Source organism: Chlorocebus sabaeus, chromosome 19 (genome assembly GCF_047675955.1).
Source record: "Chlorocebus sabaeus isolate Y175 chromosome 19, mChlSab1.0.hap1, whole genome shotgun sequence".
NCBI lineage: Eukaryota > Metazoa > Chordata > Mammalia > Primates > Cercopithecidae > Chlorocebus > Chlorocebus sabaeus.
The window spans coordinates 31,915,083-31,940,325 of NC_132922.1; the positions used below are offsets into that span (position 1 = coordinate 31,915,083).

The window sequence follows — 25,243 nt, forward strand, 5'->3', positions numbered from 1 at the left end:
GGGCGGGGGCGGGGGCGGGGGCGGGGGCGGGGGCGGGGGCGGGGGCGGGACGGGACGGGGGCGGGGGGGGGGACGGGGCGGGGGAGGGGGAGGGGGAGGGGCGGGAGGAAGGGGCGCGGGGGAGGGGCAGGGGAGGGAAGAGGGACGGGGGAGGGGCAGCGGAGGGGGTGGGGGCCAGGGCGAGGTCAGGAGGAGGGCGGGGGCCGGGACCCGGAGTCGGAACAACTGCGCCTGCGCCGTCGCCACCGGTCCGCCCGCGCGAGGGGTCGGCGATCATCCTTGCAGCTTCCACCGCTGCCGCCGCCACAGCCGCCTAGGTCCCGCACCAGCCATGGCGCAGATCCTCCCTGTTCGCTTTCAGGAGCACTTCCAGGTGAGGCCCGGGGGGCCCGAGCGCTGCGCCCCGCGCTCCGTCCTGTCAGCCGCGCCTCCGCCTGCCGGCCTCTCAGGCTTGACCCCGCGCCGCTAGCCCCGCTGAGCCGCTGCCCAGCTGGCCGCGCCGACTTCTGACCTCCCACCTGGGTTGGGGCTGCGGGGTCCCGGGCGCGGCGGCCGCTTGTGAGGACCCGCTCGGGTGCCGTCGCCGAAGCCCGTTACCGGCGGGCGCCGGCTGGGGAACGCTGGTGGTGGAAGCAAACGCCCCCTGGGACGCCCCGCTCAGTGCCCGCGAGGACGCACACAGATTCCCGCTTCAGGCGGGGCAACCCGAGGGCCGCGCGGATCCCAGACCTCCACGCCCCGCTAGGTGTTCTTCGGTCCTTATTCGCCCCTGAGTTTGCCTCTGTGCTCTGTTTTCGTTCCCAGGGCGGCTTCCCCTGGGAGGATCGTGAACATGCGTGACCCAAGAGAAAAATTGATCAGGGCGAAGCCTAAGTAGGGCTTTTCAATGCAGTAACACTTCCAAAGCCTGCCTTTTTAATAAGGTCCCAGTTTGTTCTCCGTGTGTTTGTGCTCAGGAACATAAGGACTGGTCGCCTGCTTTGAGCAAAGGCTCGGGTCGGGCGCCTTGCGGGCCGCTCGTGGGTCTGCCCCGGAACGGTGCTGGTCGCCTCGTTTACCCGGGAAGGTGCGGCAGAGGAGGGTCTCCAGCGGCTCCTCCCTGAGTGCTCCGTGTTAATTCATCACACTCCCATTCGTTGCGATTCGCTTACTCTTTTCTAGATGAGGAAACCGAGTCTCAAAAGTGTGGAACTCGTCTTCGTTCAATAAGAACAGGATTCAGACTCCAGTCTTTTTGACTACAAAGTAGTACATCGAGGAACGTGCTTGATTGAAAGTTCCTGTTTTCACAGTGCAGAGCACTGTTAGCCCTAGATGCAGACGGGAAAGGCCTTGGGAGCTGTGTAGTGATCAGTCCAGTCCCCTCATTCTGCAGACTGGAAACTTGATATCCAGAGGATCCTGCCAGGGTCACTTGGTTAGTGACACAGTGGAAATTGTGTGGAGGTGGAAGTGCCTCGACATCTGTCCCCCTGGACTTCATTCTGCCACTAAGCTGAGCCAGCGCCAGTCATGTTGAGGTAGCAAAATACTGCTGCTGCTCATAATAATGAGATGATGTAGTTATCATTTATTGAGCCATTTCTCCTGCCACTGACTAGACTATTGTATTTTATAAATCTCGTTTAATTTAATTCTCATGATAACTGAGGCAGGTAGTGATATCCTGTTTTCTACCATGGGTCACTGAGGTTCATATTATAATTCATTCAGCTAAAGTTACACGGCTAGTAAGTGACAAAGCTTGAGTTCTAACCCAGGTCTCTGACTCCAATGCCTGTGCTTAACCACTGTCTAAATATGTTCTTTTCAAAGAGCAAGAAAGCAATAAGGCATTTTAGGTATCTGTCAGCGTTTCTAATGTCCATCAGGATTTGTAATGTCCATCAGAGTTGATATGTTCCATTATCTGGAAAATGCTTGTGGCTTGTGGGCAGCCACGTGAATGAAAGTGTGTGGTTTGTGGTCTGCAACACTGACTGGGTCTTTGAGGCTGCTCTACATTCTGTAGAGCACACACTGAGTCAGCACACACTGCCTTCACTACAGACATTTCAAAACTTCAGCCTGCTCCTTAAATCCCTGATTCTGCCACTCCTACCTTGCAACCAGCAGATGACTTGGAGAAAACTAAAGCCATAACTGGGATGTTTCTCACCTTTATGGCTGCAGACTTAGACGCTTGTCTGCAGCCACCCTTTCCTGCCTTCCTGTTGCCTCAAAAGTAGGTGTCCTTTCTTGTCTATGCCCTGGATCTGGTATCCTTCCTCCCTAAAAGGGAGCCTTGTTCAGTCATAGCCTCTCTTTGCTGTATTTTCAGCCTTTCCCTCTCATGGTTTCTTCCTGTTTGTGTTGGGCAATGCTCACCTCACTTCCATCTGTACAACCAGCAAACTTCTTCCACCGCTCTTGTCCCCACGAAACTCTTCTCTTATAGCCGGATGTCATGAAAGAGCTGCTTTAGCGCTTCATTATTTTTATGTTCCCCAGTAACCTGCAGTCTGGCTTTTGTCTCCATTTTTTCCCCTGCATCTGTTTTTGCAAAGGTTACAAGTCATCCTGCAGGCTTTTTTATAAGGGTCACATTCTGTCTCTGTCCCATATTCTTTTTTTTTTTTTTTTTTCTTGAGACAGAGTCTCGCTCTGTCACCCAGGCTGGAGTGCAGTGGCCGGATCTCAGCTCACTGCAAGCTCCGCCTCCCGGGTTTACACCATTCTCCTGCCTCAGCCTCCCAAGTAGCTGGGACTACAGGCGCCCGCCACCTCGCCTGGCTAATTTTTTGTATTTTTAGTAGAGACGGGGTTTCACCGTGTTAGCCAGGATGGTCTCGATCTCCTGACCTCGTGATCCGCCCGTCTCGGCCTCCCATTACAGGCTTGAGCCACCGCGCCCGGCCCCCATATTCTTATATTTTTTAACCTTCTAAAAATATGAAAATAATTTTTAGTTTAGCCATACAAAAGCAGGCTGCAGTTGGCTAATCTTTGCTATAAAAAATAAAATCAGGCCGAGCATGGTGGCTCACACCTGTAATCCTAGCACTTTGGGAGGCTGAGGCGGGTGGATCACCCGAGGTCAGGAGTTCGAGACCAGCCTGGCCAACATGGTAAAACCCGTCTCTACTAAAAATACAATATTGGCCAGGCGTGTTGGTACGCACCTGTAGTCCCAGCTACTCAGGAGGCTGAAGCGGGAGAATCTCTTGAACCCGGGAGGCGAAGGTTGCAGTGAGCCGAAATCATGTCACTGCTTTCCAGCCTGGGTAGCAGACCGAGACTCCGTCTCAAAAAATAAGATGAGATGAGACAGATGAGATAAAGCCCATCACAGCACACGCATCTTCTGTGATGTCCAGCCGCATCTGATGCTGTACTTTACTGCCTCCTGAGGGTCCTTTCTCTATTGTTTTTGGTGCCACAGTTTCCCAGGGTGTCTCCTTCCTCTCTGCCTACACCCACTGCCCCATGGGTGCCTCTTGTGCATGAGCTTGGAATCTGTCTTGAGCCCCTCTACTTTTTCATTCAGAACATGCTGCTGGTGATTTTTTGTGTTCCCATAAACTCGGTGTTCCCAAGCCATCTGAGTGTTTTCGGAGTTTCACTGCTATGTGCCTGAGAGGCAGTAGCGGGTCCTGATTAAGAGCACAAACTGAGGCCAAACTGAGGGCGTTGAATCTGGACTTAGGCACTTACTGGCTGTGTGATTTAGGGCAATGTTTGTAGCTTTTTTGTGCTTCTATATCTTCATCTATAAAATAAGAATAAAAGGCATACTTCTTATCTCACAAGGTAGTTGTGAGGTTTTGAGTTAATAAATGTAAAGCTTTAAACAATGACATAATACAGTAGTCCCCCTTTACCCATGGGCAATATGTTCTAAGACCCCCCAGAGGATGCCTGAAACTGCAGATTGTTCTGAACCCTTTATACACTTTTTTTTCCTATGCATACATATGTATGATAAAGGTGAATTTATATGAAGCACAGTAAGAGATTAACGATGATAACTAATAATAAAACAGAACAATAACAATATGCCAGCATCACTACTGTTGGCCTTTGGGGCCATTATTAAGTAAATTAAGGGTTACTTGAACACAAGCTCTGTAATGCTGCAACAGTCAACCTGGTAACTGACCGCTACTAAGTGACTAATGGGCCGGCAGTGTATACAGCTGGATATGCTGGGCAGAGGGATAATTCATGTCCTGGGTGGGCTGGTGCAAGATTTCATCACTCTCTGCAGAATGGCATGCAATTTAAAACAAGAATTGTTTATTTCTGGGATCTTACATTTAATATTTTCAGACTGCAGGTAACAAAGTGTGAAAAAACCACGGATAAGAGGGGACTACTGTAAAGCACTGTGTCCTTATGAGCTGTAGCTGCCATTGTGACAGCTGCCCACAGAAGAAGGCCAATGGTCAGCAGGTTCCTCAAACACAGTGTTCAGAAATGGGGTTCCCTTTCTCCCCAGATATGTATCTTGTCCAGTGTCTAGCCAGGAGCCTAGGATGTGTTTTCTCCATCCTGTTGTCCCTTTCTCCTGTTTACTTTTGGCATTGTTCTGCCACTGTCATCATGACTACCATTTCCCTAAACTATGCCATCCTTCCCCACCTTGATGGTCATGCTAGCTTTGTCCTTCTGCCTCCAGTCTTGCCCTCCTGTGGTCCATTCTCCAGCACACAGGCAATGTGATCTTCTCCAAGGATGAGCATCTGCTTAAAGTCCTTCAGGGAGTGGTTTTGTGTTTCCTCTGGCATGAAAAGGCTGATCCCCACGTGCTCTTTCCTGTTCTTCCTAGCCCAACACCTGCTCAACTCTGCTGCTACTCCCTTTGTGTCCTTGCCAGAACACATTGTCCCCTCACCCCTCTTTACTCACTGACTCCTACTGAGCCTTCTGGTGTCTGTGGAAATAACGCTGTCTCTGGAAGCTCTCCCTGATTTGTCAGTTAGGAGTTCTTCCTCTGTGCCTCTTTGGGGTTCCTCTTATAATGACCGTCTTCCCAGGGTACTGTAGCTGTTCATTTTCTCTACTGGATTGTGAGCTCAGGAGCTACTATTTGAACTTTTTAGAAATATTCAAATGTCAGAGTTGGAAGGGTATTGCTGTTTGTAGTATCTGAGGATGGGCTGATAATTTAGGACATCTTGATTCAGAAGAGGAATGGTTGAATAGTTTGGTGACATAAAAATTTTCTTGAGCCTTAAGTAATTCCCCCTAGCTAGATCAAAAAAGCAGCTGCAAGTTTGTAAGCTGTGAAATGTGTCATAGCTCAATACACAGAAAACATAAACATGTTCCCTCAAAGTGTCTCTGAGGTGATGTTCGAAACAGGTGTAGAGACCTTGAGCATTAGAATTGTAGGAGAAAGAAGGTCAAGATCTTAACCAGAGCTTCTCTACCTAGGCTGCATGTGAGAATGGCCTGCAGCTTTAAACATATCTCTGCTGGATGTTAAATCCAAAGCTCTGAGTGGTGGAGATGGAGCTTTGGTATTCCTTCCCAGGTGAGTCTCACACACAGCCCGGGTGAACCCGTCTTCTGCCTGTTAGTCAGTATTAATCATTCAGGAAAGAGGGAGGAAAGTCAAACTGTGAAGGTATAGATTGAGCTTGAACTGAAAACAGTTCCCATCCACACACACCCGTGTGTGTCTGGAGAGGCTCCTGGGGCTCATGCTCCAAAAGGGGACACGTACCCATAGTAGGCCAGTTCATATTTGGTTTATGTTGCCATTACATAGCTATGTCATTTTGTAAAGTGGTTTGTGAAGACAATAGTACTAAGACAAATGTACTAAGATGGCTCATTGCATCCTAAAATTATGGCATTCCAGTGTAAAATATCTTTTTAAGATAACCATGTAAGCTGTTAAATTTTGCCTATTGGCCTACCACTGCTCCTGGTATTGGAAATACATACTGGCCAGTTAGTCTGACTTGTTTATTTACAAAGCAAGGAGAGTAACCTGCCTCAGCCAGGGTGTCTGGGAGGGTGAGCCTCGTGGGAGTGCCTACCACTGTGACATTGTGAGTGACCAAATAGTAAATGAATTTGAATGGAGACTCTTTGGAAAAACAAATCTTCACCATAGAACATTTAAATGTTCAGAAGCCTAAGCTGATGGCATAAACCAGTGCTTTTTTAGTTGATTGGGTTGAAAGAATTAAGTCCCTAGGAGGGTCTGAGTCCAGGTTCCTCTCCACTCAGATATTTCTGTTGCAGGGGCAAGTCTGATGGGAATTAAAATCTTTCAGTTCAACCTCTGACTGTCTCTCCTCAGGGGAAACCACTATTAATGAAGCCACTATATCTTTCCAAAAATGATGAAAAGAATCCTGCTTTAAATATGCTTCTGCCCTTTGCTTTTGTAACTTAACACACTGAAGATCACAGACAGATCACTGCATCTATCTGATATGTTGTTTATCAGTATTCCCTAGGGTAGTAGTTGCTGGCACCCTATCACCCCCTTCTCTAAGGGGGGATCTTTCTGCAATCTTTCTGATTTTTCCTTCCTTTGCTTCTTCACTGAGACTTTACTGAGTTTGCAGGCTCTTCTCCCGCATTATTTTCTTCCGCTTCTCTTGAGGCCTGCTGCTGGCCTCCATGCCAGGGAGATGACCATCACTCTTGGCAGGCTGAAGAAGGTTGCCACAAAGCTGGGATAGCAAAGTTCAGCGACGAAATTAGAATCAGATGGATCTTGACAGGCCAGAATCCAACTAGTTGACATTTAACTGGGATAAATATAGAGTCTTGTGCACTGGTGTTAAAATACAGAAAACCTGTAATGGTGTAACTTGAGAGAAGTTCTGTAAAGCATTATATAAATGTAGTTAACTATCCCCGAACTAACCTACTCCTAGAATGTAAGTTCTGGAAAAGACCTTAGTGTCAACATTCTTCATAGGCCCTCATTTACAAAGCTCCCTCTTTAGGCTAGGAAAGGCTTGTTTATAAGTTTCAAATATAATTTTTTTTTTTAATTTTCTCAAGACGGAGTCTCGCTCTGTCCACCAGGCTGGAGTGCAGTGGCGCGATCTCAGCTCACTGCAGCCACCACCTCCCAGCTTCGAGCGATTCTCCTGGTTTCAGCCTCCTGAGTAGCTGGGACTACAGGTGCATGCCACATGCGTGGCTAATTTCTGTATTTTTAGTAGAGATGGGGTTTCACCATGTTGGCCAGGATGGTCTTGATCTCCTGACTTCGTGATCTGCCCACCTCAGCCTCCCAAAGTGCTAGAATTACAGGTGTGAGCCTCCACACCCAGCCCATTTATTTTTTTGAAACAGAGTTTCGCTCTTGTTGCCCGGGCTGGAATGCAATGACGTGGTCTTGGCTCACTGCAGCCTCTGCCTCCCGTGTTCAAGCAATTCTCCTGTTTCAGCCTCCCAAGTAGCTGGAATTATAGGTGCCCGCCACCACGCCTGGCTGATTTTTGTGTTTTTATAGAGATGGGGTTTCATTATGTTGGCCAGGCTGGTCTCGAACTCCTGACCTCAGGTGATCCACCTGCCTTGGTCTCCCAAAGTGCTGGGATTACAGTATGACCCAGCGCGCCCAGCCCTCAAAATATGTTTTAAAAACTGTAGATGAGGCTGGGCGCGGTGGCTCAAGCCTGTAATCCCAGCACTTTGGGAGGCCGAGACGGGCGGATCACGAGGTCAGGAGATCGAGACCATCCTGGCTAACATGGTGAAACCCCATGTCTACTAAAAATAATACAAAAAACTAGCCGGGCGAGGTGGCGGCGCCTGTAGTCCCAGCTACTCGGGAGGCTGAGGCAGGAGAATGGCGTAAACCCAGGAAGCGGAGCTTGCAGTGAGCTGAGATCCGGCCACTGCACTCCAGCCTGGGCAACAGAGCGAGACTCCATCTCAAAAAAAAAAACAAAAAAAAAAACAACTGTAGATGAACTAAATTTTACTGCCCTGAAAAAAGTAATTTTACTACTTGTTTACCATCCATGTGCTAGGCACAAGGATAAAGCAGTGAATGAGACTGGGAAGGAGACACATACAGAAGGAAAAAATATTGCTGTCTGCAGAGGTGTGAAAACATGGGAATGTTCAGTGCAACTTAAGCATTCTGGCTTCACTGATGTAGGCAGTTGATGTTCTCACTAATACTCTTGTATAAACACGGTTGTAGTCCTCCCAGTTAGACCTCTTCCTTAAGCCCCTTATACATAGAAACCACAGGACTATCCGATGAGTAATTTCTTTTTGCATATTCCCCAGAATCAGATTTTTTTTTTTTTTAAATTTTAGATAGGGTCTCTCTCTGTCACCCAGGCTGGAGTGCAGTGGTACAGTCTTGGCTCACTGCAGCCTCTGCCTCCTGAGTTCAAGCGATTCTTGTGCCTCAGCCTCCTGAGTAGCTGGGACCACAGGCGTGTGCCACCACGCTCAGCTAAGTTTTGTCATTTTAGTAGAGACCCGGCTTCACCATGTTGGCCAGGCTGGTCTCGAATTCCTGACCTCTAGTGATCTACCCGCCTTGGCCTCCCAAAGTGCTGGAATTATAGGCATGAACCACTATGCCTGGCCCCCAGTGTCAGAATTGAATTTTGATTGATTTAATTACAGGCTTTGAGAACTGAAAAGGATCATTAAACAGCATCTTCTTTACCTTTCTTTAGTTAACTCTTATATATGCCATTTAAAATGTGTAGCAAAGGTCCAGTGCAGTGGTGCATGCCTGTAATCCCAGCACTTTGGGAGGCCGAGGAAGGTGGATCACTTGAGACCAGGAGTTCAAGACCAGCCTGGCCAACATGGCAAAACCCTGTCTCTACTAAAAATACAAAAATTAGCCAGTGCAGTGGCGGACACCTGTAGTCCCAGCTACTTGGGAGGCTGAGTCATGAGAATCGCTTGAATGTGGGAGGCAGACTTTGCAGTGAGCCAAGATTGCACCACTGCACTCCAGCCTTGGCAACAGAACGAGACTCTGTCTCAAAAGAAAGAAAGAAAAATTTTTTTAAAATGTGTAGCTAGGTCACCTATCAGAATAATGTACTAGGGATCAGGAATCCTTGGTTATTTCTGCTAACTAGTGAAAAAAGAAACCTGGGCCGGGCGCTATGGCTCACACCTATAATCCCAGCACTTTGGGAGGCCAAGGCAGGTGGGTCGCCTGAGTTCAGGAGTTTGAGACTAGCCTGGCCAATGTGGCAAAACCCCGTCTCTACTGAAAATATGAAAATTAGCCAGGCATGATAGCTGGCGCCTGTAGTCCCAGCTATTCAGGAGACTGAGGCTGGAAGAATCACTTGAACCCAGGAGGCGGAGGTTGCAGTGAGCCGAAATCGTGCCACTGCCCTCCAGCCTGGGTAACAGAGTGAGACTCTGTCTGAGAAAAAAAAAAAGAAGAAGAAAAAAAAAACCTGGCTTTTTGGCACATCACTTTTCTGGGACTTAGTTTCTGCACATGGAGAAAAACTCACAGTAGTATCTGGCATCTTAAATGGAAAAGTTATTTTTGTGGGATTGTACTGTATTGAGCATTCCTAGCTAAATGAATGGAGAATGAGTTCTCCACTCATTGTACTATTAAAACTACCCTTCCCCATTTCTGTTTTTTTCTTTTTTTGAGACAGAGTCTTGCTCTGTCACCCAGGCTGGAGTGCAGTGGTGTGATCCTGACTTGCTGCAGCCTCCACCTCCTGGGTTCTCCTGCCTCAGCCTCCTGAGTAGCTGGGATTACAGGCATATGCCACCAGACCCGGCTAATTTTTGTATTTTTAGTGGAGACGGGGTTTTACCATGTTGGCCAGGCTGGTCTTGAACTGATCTCAAGTGATCCACCTGCCTTGGCCTCCCAAAGTGCTGGGATTACAGGTGAGAGCCACTGCGCCCGATCCCCTTGTCTATTTCTTTTCTTTTTCTTTTTTTTCTTCTTCTTTTTTTTTTTTTTTTTTTTTTTTTTTTTTTTTTTTTTTTGAGACACAGTCTTGCTGTGTCGCCAGACTGGAGTGCAGTGGTGCGATCTCGGCTCACTGCAGCCTCTGCCTCCTGGGTTCAAGCGATTCTCCTGCCTCAGCCTCCCAAGTCACTGAGATTACAGGTGCACGCCACCATGCCCAGGTAATTTTTGTATTTTTAGTAGAGATGGGGTTTCACCATGTTGTCCAGGATGGTCTCCATCTCTTGACCTTATGATCTGTCTTGACCTTATGACCTTGGCCTCCCAAAGTGCTAGGATTACAAACGTGAGCCACCGCGCCTGGCTGCCCCTTTCCCATTTCTGAAGACTGCAAGATAGCACTCCTGGTTGAGAACTACTGTCTTAATTTCATCTAATAGTCTTTATCTTATTTTTGGATCCACTCTTCTCAGATATTAAAACACTGTCTTATTTGTGAGGTCCTTTTACGTTTTTCAAATGCCATACATGTGTATATATGCTCTTAGATAAGGAACTTGACTCAACTACTATTATTTAAAAACCCACTATGCTCAAGAGGTTGGATACAGATTATTCAGGGTTACAAATTCTTGATATTTGGAGTTGAAATCAGAATGTCACCATATTAACCCAACATTGATCCCCAAACTGAGAATAAAATGGCAATTTAGAAAACTCAGGCCCACTTACATGCACTGCTCTGTCTGGAGAGCATCCAGTCCTATTCTGCTAAAGCCGGAAAATCCGGATAGGTCGACAAGACCAAGAATGGATTGCTTACCAATACATGGCCAGCTTTGTTTTACTTATGTCTCCAATCACTACCAAATTATATTGAGGCTAATTCCTGACATCTTGTTTTATCCTTAAACACTTTAGGATGTATCTCCAAGAGAGAACTCTTTGTTATTTTTTTCCAAGTTTTAAAATTGTGGTAAAATACATATAAAATGTATCATCTTAACCATTTTTAGGTGTACACTTTAGTGATATTAAGTACATTCAAATTGTTGTGCAGCCATCACCACCATCCATCTCCAAAACTCTTCATCTTATAAAACAGATGCTTCATACCTATTAAGAAATGACTCCCCCCATTCACACTCCTCCCCCTTAAACCATCTACTTTTTGTTTCTGTTTCTGTAGATTTGACTGTTCTACATACTGGATATAAATGGAATCATACAATATTTGTCTTTTTGTATGACTTTTTTTTTTTTTGAGATGGAGTCTCACTCTGTTGCCCAGGCTGGAGTGCAGTGGCACAATCTCAGCTCACTGCAAGCTCTGCTTCCTGGGTTCAAGTGATTCTCCTACCTCTGCCTCTCAAGTAGCTGGGATTACAGGCACCCGCCACTATGCCTGGCTAATTTTTGTATTTTATCTATTCATCCATTGATATACACTAAGAAATCTTTTTTTTTTTTTTGAGACGGAGTCTTGTTCTATCGCCCAGGCTGGAGTGCGGTGGCCTGATCTCGGCTCACTGCAAGCTCCAACTTCTGGGTTCATGCCATTCTCCTACCTTAGCCTCCCGAGTAGCTGGGACTACAGGCGCCCGCCACCATGCCCGGCTAACTTTTTTGTATTTTTTAGTAGAGACAGGGTTTCACTGTGTTAGCCGGGATGGTCTCGATCTCCTGACCTCGTGATCCGCCCGCCTTGGGCTCCCAAAGTGCTGGGATTATAGGCATGAGCTACTGCGCCCGGCCAATAATTCTTTATTTTTTAACTCTAATGACATCACACCTAAAAAAAAATCAGTAATTTCTCAGTGTCATCCAGTATCTTGTCAGTGTTGTTTCTCTATTTGTCTCGAATGCTTCGTACATTTGGTTTATTTGAATCAGCATCCAAAGAAGGCCTGTGCATTGCATTTGGTTGACATTTTATGTATTAGAACTGCTTTTTGAAGCAAGCGCTGATCTTTTTTTTTATACTTAACACAAATGTAGTATTTTATTTGTGTACGTTTATCTTTTTAATTTCATAGTTCTTTCAAATCCGTTAAGATTCTGATTGTTACTCTAGTATATTGACAGTCTCAAAGCATACCCTTAGCAGATGAAACAGTCGCTGTCTATGACTTTGGGTAGAGTCATTATTCAGAATATTGACCAGCAGATGATTAAGGTCGGAGCTCCGGGCCCTGGCAGCAGACGGACAGAGGTCCATGTGGCCAGCACCACTGAGGTGCGGTTCAGCTGGGACACAAGCTCACTTCATGCTTTTCCATCTCATTCCAAGAGTCTTTTGTTTGATACATTGTTTGGGCTTTTATGTGCTCAGTGTTTTGATGGATTCAAAATGAGGAGAACCTGAATTTGACTCTGAGAATAAAGAAGAGATTAAGTAAATATGAAAATACAAAGCAAAGCTCTCTATTCTATAAGCATGCCACAGATAAGGCTTGGGGTAGGGGACTGATTACCCATGAAAGTTACTTTGGCTACCTCAGCAGAGGTAAGCCAGATGCTTTGCTGAAATGAAGATTTATTCTACCACATTTACTTGACTTCAAGAAAATTAGATTGATTTGGTGTGACTTCTTAGTGAGCCCACATTGGCTGCAGGTATTCATGTTTTTCTTTTCAAAGGGCTCACAAATCTGATGGATAATGTTGTAGAATTTGGAGGGGGAACCTCAAATGCAGCAGTCTTGTCTTCTGGAATCCCACTGTCCTCTGTTTTTTTTTAATAAATATTGTAAATCCTAGCACTTTGGGAGGCCGAGGCAGGCAAATTACTTGAGGTCAGGAGTTCTAGACCAGCCTGGCCAATATGGTGAAACCCCATCTCTACTAAAAATTACAAAAATTAGCCGGGTGTGGTGGTGCATGCCTGTAGTCCCAGCTACTCGGGAGGGTGAGGCAGGAGAATTGCTTGGACTCAGGAAGCAGAGGTTGCAGTGAGCCAAGATTGTGCCATTGCATTCCAGCATGGGCCTCGCAGTGAGACTGTCTCAAATAAATAAATAAATGAACAAACAAAGTAACTTCTAGGGCATTTGTATTATTCTGTTTTTCAGGATTTTTCTTTTTTTTTTTTTTTTTTTTTTTTTTTTGAGACGGAGTCTTGCTCTGTAGCCCGGGCTGGACTGCAGTGGCCGGATCTCAGCTCACTGCAAGCTCCGCCTCCCGGGTTTACGCCATTCTCCTGCCTCAGCCTCCGGAGTAGCTGGGACTACAGGCGCCCGCCACCTCGCCCGGCTAGTTTTTTGTATTTTTAGTAGAGACGGGGTTTCACCGAGTTAGCCAGGATGGTCTCGATCTCCTGACCTCGTGATCCGCCCGTCTCGGCCTCCCAAAGTGCTGGGATTACAGGCTTGAGCCACCGCGCCCGGCCAGGATTTTTCTATTACTTGCAGACAGAGTAAATAATACTAATCTGGCCAGTGGTGGCTCAAGTCTGTAATCCTAGCACTTTGGGAGGCTGTGGCAGGCGGATCACCACAGGTCAGGAGTTCCAGAGCAGCTTGACCAACATGGTGAAACCCCATCTCTACTAGAAATACAAAAAGTAGCTGGGCGTGGTGGTGACTGCCTGTAATCCCAGCTACCCAAGAGGCTGTGGCTGGAGAATCGCTTGAACCCGGGAGGTAGAGGTTGCAGTGAGCTGAGATCACGCCACTGCACTCCAGTCTGGGGGACAGAGCTAGACTCCGTCTCAAAAACAAAACAAAACAAAACAAAACAAAAACCCCACTAATCTGATCTGTGTCCTCCAGGAATTTATGACCTTGGATGTTGTTGTATAATCCAGCAGGGAACTAAACTAGGAGAGGATGATGGAATTTGAACATGGCTGATTTGTGAGAAAGTTCGTGAGACTGGGAGGTTTTCTTTGGTTGTGATAATGTGGTTTCCTGGTTTACTAAGTATCAGTGGTTGCACTTGTGGGACTTCTGTTATCTTTTATTTTTGGTTTACTTAAGTATGTTAACTTTACATGAGTAAATTATGTCCATCTTCATGGGCTGCTCCTCTGCTTCCCTTCTAAGCCTTGGTGTGTCCTGGGGCTCTGTGCCCTGGGCTCCCAAGCCATTCTCTCACTCTTCGCGGTCTCTCTTGGTGCTACCATCCAGTCTCATGACTTTGCCTGCCACAGATGACCCCCATATTCTTATTTGGGGGCTTGAAATTTTTTTTTTAGACTTACAAAAAAGTTAAGCAATATAATACCTAAGAAAATTTCAAAAGTAACAAGTGCAAAGGACAGCAGGCCCTACCAGATGTTACAAAACCTCCATAAATAAAATAGTGTGGTGCTGATGTGTAGATAGATTTCGGGAGCTCCATGATAGCTGAACACGTGGAGGTTCCTGAAGAGCCGTGTGCTGGAAAAGGCAAGGACACCCCTTGCGCCTTTCTCTAAGCGCCTCTTCCATCTGGCAGTTCATCAGTGTCCTTTGTAATATCCTTTGTAATAAATGAGAAACGTGTCTCTTGAGTTGTGTTAGCCACTCCAACAAATTAGTCAAACCCAGGAAGAAGGTCATGGGAACCCTGGTTTATAGCTGGATGGTCAGAAGTACAGGCTGCAGCCTGGGGCTTGCGATTAGTGTCTGAAGTGGAGTCAGTCTTATGGGACTGAGCCCTCAGCCTACGGGATCTGATACTTTCTCTAGGTATATATTGTTAGAATTGAATTAAATTGTAGGATATCCAGGTGGTGTCTGCTGGAGAAACCCCCACACATCTGGTGTTAGAAATCTTGTGTTGAGGGATGTGTGAGAACAGGAAAAATACTTTGGTTTTTCCTATCCTTCATAAACCACTGCTAGCATTATTTTCTTCGCTATAACCCAAGTTTGGAACATGAAGGGACTTTCTTGTAATAATGGCAATATCAATTGGCAAGTTCTATTTTTAAAAAAATTATTTCACTGCAGCTATGAAGTAATGTTTTGTTTTTTGCTGTTATATCTGTTTTTTGTTTGTTTTGGTGGACTCATTTGGGAACATAATCACCACTTAGTTTATCTTTTCTGTGTTAAAATGGAATATGAATTTCAAAGAACTCAGTATTGTGGTCTGAACACAGGCTTTATTATACCTGGCTCCATCATTAATCAGCTTTGTAACTTCCGAAAGATTTCTGAACCCCAACACTTTGTTTTTCCCAAGTGTAAAGTGTGTGTGAGATGCTTGTCTCAGTGGGTTAACAGGAAGATGAGATGAGGTGACCTGTTGTCATGTAGCCTGCTCCGCTCAGCAGCTGGAACATCCAGTGTGTGCTAGACTCTGCTACAAAAGACAAACAAGGCACCGTCCTGAGTTATACTGGCAGTATGAACAGTCTCACTTGTGTTCCTTCCAAAGGGTGGTGGTGATTTTAACACAGTGCTCCATGATCTTTGTTGCTAGTGTGAGCCTCTTCAAGGTTACTACACAAGGCAACAGATGTTAAATGGTCAAATCAGTAGCAGTAGAATTGGAGCTGAACAGAACAGTGTTTAAAAATAAAGGTATCTTCGGCCGGGCGCGGTGGCTCAAGCCTGTAATCCCAGCACTTTGGGAGGCCGAGACGGGCGGATCACAAGGTCAGGAGATCGAGACCATCCTGGCTAACACGGTGAAACCCCGTCTCTACTAAAAAATACAAAAAACTAGCCAGACGTGGTGGCGGGCGCCTGTAGTCCCAGCTACTCGGGAGGCTGAGGCAGGAGAATGGTGTAAAACCCGGGAGGCGGAGCTTGCAGTGAGCTGAGATCCGGCCACTGCACTCCAGCCTGGGCGACAGAGTGAGACTCCATCTCAAAAATAAAAAATAAAAATAAAAATAAAGGTGTCTTATAGGTAGGTCAGAGCAGGGAAATTTGTAGAAATAAGCTTGATGCTTTATGGGAGTGATACACATTTCTTGAGTGTGTGTTTTCCCAGAGTTTTTCATTGAAGCTTATCCCATTAACAGGTCTTGATTTAGCCCAGTCACTGCGTATAAGATGGCCTTTGGAGAAAGGCGCCTGGTTTCAGTTTACACAGTAGAAGGAATCCATCAGCCTTGGAAGATGTGCCAAACCTGCTGACTTTCTTATTAACCTCAGACTCTCCAGGAAATATTCACACTGACTTAGAAATTCCTTCAAATCAGATTTAGACAGATTTGATGATATCTAGGGAAATATTTAAGCAAAAACCTTTGGCCAATTCTTTTTTCTTGCCTTTTGGAGAAACCAGGTTTTGTGTTTCCTCCCCTTTTCCCTTCTGCTTCCCTCGCCTTCACCTCTCCAAGACTTCCTTCCTTCCAAAGCTCTCCTCAGTGGTGGGCTTATCTGTGACACCTTATCTGATGGTGTTCTTTGGGAGTTCACCCCCAACTCATCTCTTCCTGTCTGTATCACTTGTGGCATCCTTGACACTGCCTAGTGTCATCCTGCACATGTCTTATCTCCACTGTGGGTTGGTCATCCCCTTGAGAATTGATTCACAGGCTTGGGTGGATCTATTACAGGTGTAGAAAAGCAAGCTAATGTTTGCTTCAAGTGTTTACCTAATGTTAACTTTTTTCTAAATTGTATTTAACTTCTCCTCCTCCTTTGCTTTTGGCTAGGGTCAGTCCATTTCAGAGGAAAAAAAATTAATCAAGTGCTTTTTTTCTGTTCAGCTCCAAAACCTTGGAATTAATCCAGCCAACATTGGGTTCAGCACACTGACCATGGAATCTGACAAGTTCATATGTATCCGAGAGAAAGCTGGTGAGCAGGCACAGGTCACGATCATTGACATGAGTGACCCAATGGCTCCGATCCGACGGCCTATCTCTGCAGAGAGTGCCATCATGCATCCAGCCTCTAAGGTGATAGCTCTGAAAGGTAAACCCGATGGGATTGTTAGAAAGGAATCTTATCTCACTTTAACTGCTGTGTTACCTTAAGTATTGAACAAGTGTCACTAAGCTCATGGCAAAGTGTCATCAATAGTATTCAATTTAATTCCAAAAGTTATGTTTAGTGTGCCCTACCAAGAGGCCCCTGAGCACCAAAGCTTCTCGGTAACATCACCCACAGTGCCAGACACACCGAGAGGAAGAAAATGCCCAGGCCTTTGTCTTCATGCGACTAGGAATGCACAACAGCACTGTGCGTGTTTCCCAGGAAGGCTGTGTGGCCCCCTTGCCCGAGGGCCTGCTGCAGTGGTGCTTCCAGTTATCCGACGACACAGGCTTGGGGGTTTTCCTCCTGTGAAACACATCAATGGTAGAAGAGCTGATAATTAATAAAATTTCACTACCTTGAAATCAGGGCGTCTTGGGTGCTTAAAGCCTTCTAGTTATCTCGAAAAATACAGAATCTTCTTATATTGCCTTCATTTGGGAAATAAAAGGATTATGTATGCAGTAGACTTAATGTTTTATGTGAAATGCATTATCACTTACTTTGAAAAGCAAAAACTGGGCCAGCCGCGGTGGCTCACGCCTATAATCCCCGCACTTGGGGAGGCCGAGGTGGGCGGATCACCTGAGGTCGGGAGTTCAAAGACTAGCCTGACCAACATGGAGAAACCCCATCTCTACTAAAAATACAAAAAATTAGCCGGGTGTGGTGGTACATGCCTGTAATCCCAGCTACTCAGGAAGGCTGAGGCAGGAGAATAGCTTGAACCCGGGAGGTGGAGGTTGCAGTGAGCCAAGATCGCGCCATTGCACTCCAGCCTGGGCAACAAGAGCCAAACTCAATTTCAAAAAAAAAAAAAAAAATGATAAGCAAAAACTGTTTCTGGACCTAAAATTTGTGAATGCCAAATATTAGCTTTACCTAGGCTTCTGTTTTGTTACAGAAGTAGTGTCTACTTGGTCATTTCAGTAGATAGAAGGACATCTGGAAGTTAAGACCTTTCTATTTAAAAAGAAATAACTGAAATTCTTTTAGTTGAAAGGATCTTTGGTCTATTACCAACCCTACCTTTTCCCTTGTAATCTTGTCAAAGTATTTTTGAACATATAGTATAAGCAGTATAAACTATTTTAGTTAGAAATTATTGCTGTTCTGGAATATTAATGCTTCTTTTATCTTTATCTTACTTTGTCACTTATCCCTTGGCTGTTTTTGATGGAATATTTGCCTTGTAGTGTTGCCTTTTTCTGCATTTTATGTTGTTGTAGTACTTAAAAAAATATTTGTAGAGAAGGGGGTCTCACCGTGTTGTTCAGGCTAGTCTTGAGCTCCTGGCCTCAAGTGATCCTCCTGCCTTGGCATCTCAGAGTGCTTGGATTATAGGCATGAGCCTTGTTGTAGTACTTTTGAGAGACCTTATTTAGCATGTTGTTTGCTGTTTAGTGTTCTCAGTAGGTCTCAAAAATTATCTGCGTTTTAGTCTTCCTGGTTTTCTGGTACAGTTCTTTTTAACAATGTGCAGTGTGGAGCTCCTAGGGTGTGTGTGTGTGTTCTGGTGTGGAGTTGGGGAGTAGAGAGAACGCAGTGGTTAGATATTGTCAATCCCTTCCAGCCAAAGACCACCAGGAACACACTTGCAGTTGAACAAGATGGGTTTATTGTTGCAGTGGGAGAGAACACACGCCATGGGGAACTGGGGAGTGTCTCGGTAAGAAGGTGTTAGAGCCTTTTATAGGATTTGGGCTTTGGTTGGATGATGTAGGGGGTAATCTAAGGAAGCAGGGGTTTGCTGTGGATTGGATGCTGGTAGCAAGTGGGGGTAATTTTTATGATTGTGTATCTCAATAAATCTTATCTATTAGGGAGGGAAGACTAGAGTGAGATTAACGCTCTAATGGGTAAAGAAATAGCAGTCACTTATTTTAGCTGAAAGCAGGGGTGTTGATATTTTGTGAGTTGCGCAGTAACCTTGTTGTTTCTGTGCTTGCTCTGTCTCACTTGATCATGGTCTCAGAGGGCCCTTGCCTGAGGCTGCTCTTCTCCAAGGTGGTTTATGTCCATCAGGAGAGCAGTGTGGCCTTGCTGTGATTGCCAGTCCAGCTTCCAGGTGGCAGGGGCTGCTGCTTTTTATTTTTATTCTTAATGGTCATATAAATCACTTCAGCTATAACATGTTGAGTCCTGTTTTCTTTTGTGTAGGGAAGTGCAAGGCTCTAAAACCAAAAAGAGACATAATTTTAAGGTTTATCTTGTTTATTTATTTATTTATTTTTTGAGATGGAGTCTGGCTTTGTCACCCTGGCTGGAGTGCAGTGGCGCGATCTCAGCTCACTGCAAGCTCTGCCTCCCGGGTTCACGTCATTCTCCTGCCTCAGCCTCCCAAGTAGCTGGGACTACAGGTGCCTGCCATCACGCCCGGCTAATTTTTCTATTTTTAGTAGAGACGGGGTTTCACCGTGTCAGCCAGGATGGTCTCGATCTCCTAACCTTGTGATCCGCCCGCCTCGGCCTCCCAAAGTGCTGGGATTACAGGTGTGAGCCACCGCGCCTGACCAGCTTTATCTTATTTTTACTGCTAATTCTGTAGCAGTCAAATCTCGGATCATTGTAGTACAAATCGTAGACAAGTGGAGGATGTACAGTACGTTTTCAAGGCCCTATGCCAAAATGAGCAAAAGGTCTTTGAAGAAAGAGTTGTTTGTATAGTGATTGGTTGATGGAGATGATTGATTTGCAGGTGAGCTCCGCAGAGTCCTCTGCCGTATCACACACCTTAATAGCTCCTAGGATCCAATGCAGAAATACAGGGTGTTGGGGCCTTGCCTTGTATCTCACAGATTTTTCCCATTTTGGCTGGTGAAATTTTGTGATTGGAAAGGGGCTCATGAAGCAGCTCTCGGACCTCCTTTTACAAAAAGGGCTAGGCCAGGGGGCTCATGTATGTAATCCCAGTGCTTTGGGAGGCCAAGGCGGGAGAATTACTTGAGCCCAGGAGTTCAAAGCTGTAGTGAGCTATTATTGTGCCACTGCATTCCAGCCTGGGTGACAGAGCAAGACCCTGTCCCTAAAAATAATATTAAATTAAATTAAGGCCGGGTGCAGTGGCTCATGCCTGTAATCCCAACACTTTGGGAGGCCGAGGCAGGCAGATCGCCTGGAGGTTGGGAGTTCAAGACCAGCCTGACCAACGTGTAGCAACCTCCTCTCTACTAAAAATACAAAAATTAGCTGGGCATGATGGCATGCACCTGTAATCCCAGCTACTCGGGAGGCTGAGGTGGGAGAATCACTTGAATGCGGGAGGCAGAGGTCGCAGTGAGCTGAGATCGTGCCATTGCACTCTAGCCTGGGTAACAAGAGCGAAACTCTGTCTCAAACAAACAAACAAACAAAAAATAGGGAAACTTTGTCTCAAAAAAAAAATTAAAAGGGACACCATTGCAGCCTGTCCTCATGCCTGGCCATGAACTCCCAAGGTACTCAGAGATACTCAGCCCACATCATTGCCAGGCTTTCTGGAGAAGCCTGGAGCAGATTCACTTACCCACTATCTGTTCATACTTTCTTTGCTGATGGATTTGTGGTGAATTCTTTAAAACCAGATACATTTTGCCCTTGACTTAAAGAGCGTGAAGTGGTGGCAGAATTCCTCATATGTTGTTTATGATTTTAGTGGAACACCTTAACTGAGGGATTGGCAAACAAAACAGTTGCTTTTTGCTCCTGGACTAGGAATGTTTTTTATATGTTTAAGACCAGGTCTCTTTCTGTCATCCAGGCAGGAATGCGGTGATGCGATCATGGCTCACTGCAGCCTTGAACTCCTGGGCTCAAACGATTCTGCTGCCTCAGCCTCCCAAGTAGCTAGGACTACAGGCACATGCCACTATGCCCGGCTAATGTTTAAACATTTTTTGTAGAGATGGTATCTGCCTATGTTGCCCAGGCTGATCTCAAACTCCTGGCCTAAAATGATCCTCTCACCTCAGCCTTGCAAAGTCCTGAGACTACTGATGTGAGCCACCTCACTTGGCCAAGAATGGTTTTTATGAGGAGTTGTAAAAACAAACAAAACAGACAAATATGTGACAGAGGTCTTATATGTCTTTTTATAGGGAAAGTTGGCAGATACCATGCATTACTGGTCCAGCTGTGATATTCTCAATTTTATTATGAAACATTGTGTGTTAGTCCATTCTCACACTGCTATAAAGAACTACCTGACACTGGGTAATTTATGAATAAAAGAAGTTGAATTGACTCACAGTTCCACAGGTTATATAGAAAGCATGGCTAGGCTAGGAGGCCTCAGGAAACTTATAATCATGGCAGAAGGTGAAGGGGAAGCAAGCATGTCTCACCTTAGTGGAGCAGTAGAGAGAGAGCAAAAGGGGGAGTGCCATACCCACACACTTTTTTTTAAACTGCTCCTTGCAGAGCAGGGCTAACCCATAGGCAGGGTGTCCACAGTAGCCGCAGACACACTTTTACCCATCAGATCTGATAACTCACTCACCATCACCAGAACAGCAAGGGGGACATCTGCTTCCATGATCTAATCACTTCCTACCAGGTCTGTCTCCAACATTGGGAACTACAACTGGAGATGCGATTTGAGTGGGGACACAGAGCCAAACCATGTCACATTACCTTTTCAGTATTTGTATGTATTTCTTTTTATGAACTTTACCTTTTTTCTTTTAATTTTTAGAGGTAGATGGAGTATAGGCTAATGTAGTGCCTGTGTGGAGAGTAGGCACTGAGCTCAGTGGGGGTAGAGGAGGGGGAATGGTACCCCCTGAAGGCCCCCTCCTCACCTTGACTACTTAAGTCTGACCTGAAGTGGTTCCCAAAGAAGGTTGGTCCTTTTTTGGTCCTTTTTCTGATGCTGAATATTTTGTACATCATAAACACATGTTCATTTAAACCGGGCTAAGGACAGTTTGACAAGTTTTCAAGCTAGAGGAAATTTCCTCTGTGATCTAAGGCTGCTTAACACTAAAAGGTACCCCCATCCTGGCAGTGTACCACCAAGAATTTTGGTCCAGATTTTTTTTTTTTTTTTGTATCTTTCTTTGTCTGCTTTTTTCAAGTATAATTTACATACCATAACATTCACTCCTTCTAAGTGATTTTTAAATTCATAGAGTTGTGGAGTCATCACTACAATATAGTTTTGGACCATGTCTACCACCCCAGAAAGTTTCCTCATGCCTGTTTAGAACCATTCGCACTCCTACTCCTGGCCCTAGGCAGCAACTCATCTGCTTTCTTCCTCCACAGATTTTTTTGTAAATAATTCAAATAAATGGAATCATACAATATGTAGTCTTTTACATCTGGCTTCCTTTACCTAGCATAGTGTTTTTGAGGTCCATCCATGTTGTAACATGTATCAGTAGTGCCTTCCTTTTTATTGTCTAATAGTGTTTCATCATATGGATACGCCACATTTTGTTTTCCCATTCACTAGTTGATGGACATTTGGATTGTTTCCAGTTTTTAGCTATTAAGAATATTGCTGCTGCCGGGCATGGTGGCTCAAGCCTGTAATCCCAGCACTTTGGGAGGCCGAGACGGGCGGATCACGAGGTCAGGAGATCGAGGCCATCCTGGCTAACACGGTGAAACCCAGTCTCTACTAAAAAATACAAAAAACTAGCCGGGTGAGGTGGTGGGCGCCTGTAGTCCCAGCTATTCGGGAGGCTGAGGCAGGAGAATGGCGTAAACCCAGGAGGCCAAGCTTGCAGTGAGCTGAGATCCAGCCACTGCACCCCAGCTTGGGCAACAGAGTGAGGCTCTGTCTCAAAAAAAAAAAAAAAAAAAAAAGAATATTGCTGCTGTGAACATTCACTGACAAATCTTTGTGTGGACATATTTTCTTTGTTGTTATTGTTCTGCAATTTTTTTTTTTTAATTTAAGTTCCAGGATACATGTGCAGAATGTGCAGGTTTATTACATAGGTATGCATGTGTCACGGTGGTTTGCTTCCCCTATCAATCCATCATCTAGGTTTTAAGCCTTGCATACGTTAACTTTGTCCTGATGCTCTCCCTCTCCTCGCCCCCCACTCCCCGGACAGGCCTGGTGTGTGTTATTCCCCTCACTGTGTCCATGTTCTCTTGTTCAGCTCCCACTTATGAGTGAGAACATGCAGTGTTTGGTTTTCTGTTCCTGTGTTAGTTTGCTGAGGATGATGGCTTCCAGCTTCATCCATGTCCCTGCAAAGGACATGATTTCATTCCTTTTTGTGGCTGCATAGTATTCCATGGTGTATATGTACCACATTTTCCAGTCTATCACTGATGGGCATTTGAGTTGGTTCCATGTCTTTGCTATTATAAATAGTACTGCAATAAACATATGTGTGCATGTGGACATATATTTTCATTTCTCTTGGGTGGAGTAGAATTGCTATATCATATGATAAATTTGTTTAGCTTTCTTTTTTTTTTTTTTTTTTTTTTGAGATAGAGTCTCACTCTATTACCCACCCAGGCTGGAGTGCAGTGGTGTGATCTTGGCTCACTGTAACCTCTGCTGCCTGGGTTCAAGTGATTCTCAAGTGCCTCAGTCTCCCGAGTAGCTGGGATTACAGGCACCTGCCATTGTACCTGGCTAATTTTTGTGTTTTCAGTAGAGACAGGGTTTCACCATCTCGGCCATGCTGGTCTTGAACTCCTGACCTCGTGATCCACCCCCTTGGCCTCCCAAAGTGCTGGGATTACAAGCGTGAGCCACCACTACCGGCCTGTTTAGCTTTTTTCTTTTCTTTTTTTTTTTTTTTTTGAGAAGGAGTCTCACTCTGTTGCCCAGGCTGGAGTGCAGTGGCGCTATCTTGGCTCACTGCAGCCTCCGCCTCCCAGGTTCAAGTAATAATGGCTCAGCCTCCTGAGTAGTTGGGACTACAGGTGTGTGCTGCCACGCCCAGCTAATTTTTGTATTTTTAGTAGAGATGGGGTTTCACCATGTTGGCCAGGATGGTCTTGATCTCCTGACCTCGTGATCTGCCCACGTTGGCCTCCCGGAGTGCTGGAATTACAGGTGTGAGCTACCGCAGCCGGCCCTGTTTAGCTTTTTAAGAAACTGCCCAACTGTTTTCCAAAGTGACTGTCTCATTTTATGTACCCATCAGCAATGTATGAGGATGCCAGTTTCTTCACACATCCATGCCAACACTTGATATTATCTTTTTTATTATAGTAATTCCAGTGGTTGTGTACTAGCATTTTGCAGTTTTAATTTTTATTTCTCTAATGCCTAATTATATTAAATATCTTTTATTTTATTTTATTTATTTATTTTTTTTGAGACGGAGTCTTGCTCAGTCACCCAGGCTGGAGTGCAGTGGTGCGATCTCGGCTTGCTGCAAGCTCCGCCTCCCGGGTTCACGCCATTCTCCTGCCTCAGCCTCCCAAGTAGCTGGGACTACAAGCACTTGCCGCCATGCCTGGCTAATTTTTTGCATTTTTAGTAGAGACGGGGTTTCACTGTGTTAGCCAGGTTGGTCTCGATCTCCTGACCTCGTGATCCGCCTGCCTCGGCCTCCCAAAGTGCTGGGATTACAGGCGTGAGCCACCGCGCCTGGCCATATCTTTTATTTTTAAATATGATTATTAACCATTTATATATATTTTCTGAGAAGTGTCTGTTTAAATCTTTTGCCCAGTTCTTAATTGGGTTATCTGTCTTCTTATTGAATTATAAGAGTTTTTTATATATTCTGAATATACATTTATCAGCTATGTAATTTACATATATTTTCTCCCAGTCTGTACCTTGTCTTTTCATTCTCCTAATGACATCTTGTCTTAGTCTGTTTGTGCTGCTATAATTAAGTGCCTGACGCTGGGAAATCTATAAAGAATATAAATTTATTTCTCATAGTTCCGGATGCTGGGAAATCCAAGATTAAGGTGCTACCAGATAGTGTGTCTGTTAAGGGCTCCCTCTCCACTTCCAAGATGGCCCCTGTTGCTGCATCCTCTGGAGGGGAGGAACACTGTGACAGAAGGGCGAAAAGAAACCTAACTCCCTCCATCAAGCTCTTTTATAAGAACCTGGGGGCTTGCCTCTCAAAAGGCTCCATCTCCCAACACTTGGGGATTAAGTTTCAGCATGCATTTTGGAGAGAACAAAAAATGTTCAAACCATAGGATATGTTTTGAAGGGCAAAACTTACTAATTTTGATGAAGTCCAGCTTACCTATTCTTTTTTTCTTTAATGGATCATGCTTTTGGAGTCATAGCTAAGAGTGCTTAGTCTATGGTTTTGTAGTTTTAATTCTTTTTTTTTTTTTTTTTTTTTGAGACAGAGTCTTGCTCTTCTCGCCTAGCCTGGAATGCAGGGGCGCAATCTCGGCTCACTGCACCCTCTGCCTGCTGGGTTCAAGTGATTCTCCTGCCTCAGCCTCCCAAGTAGCTGGGATTACAGGTGCCTGCCACCATGCCTGGCTAATTTTTTGTGTGCTTAGTAGAGATGGG

General features: G+C 45.4%; 1 protein-coding gene across 7 annotated transcripts in view; it reads left to right on the top strand.

The window, feature by feature from the left end:
* Window positions 1–207: 207 nt before the first annotated feature.
* Window positions 208–25,243, top strand: part of CLTCL1 (clathrin heavy chain like 1) — a 114,932-nt gene continuing 89,896 nt past the window's right edge. For 5 of the 7 annotated variants that reach the window (XM_007975058.3, XM_007975057.3, XM_007975055.3 and 2 more), the window contains exons 1-2: window positions 208–373; window positions 16,530–16,737. In XM_007975058.3, coding sequence (XP_007973249.3) covers window positions 332–373; window positions 16,530–16,737 — 250 coding nt within the window. In that variant the 5' untranslated portion in view covers window positions 208–331. Of the gene's footprint in view, window positions 374–16,529; window positions 16,738–25,243 lie in introns of those variants that run through there. The other 2 variants (XM_037994791.2, XM_007975060.3) reach the window with 2 other exon arrangements.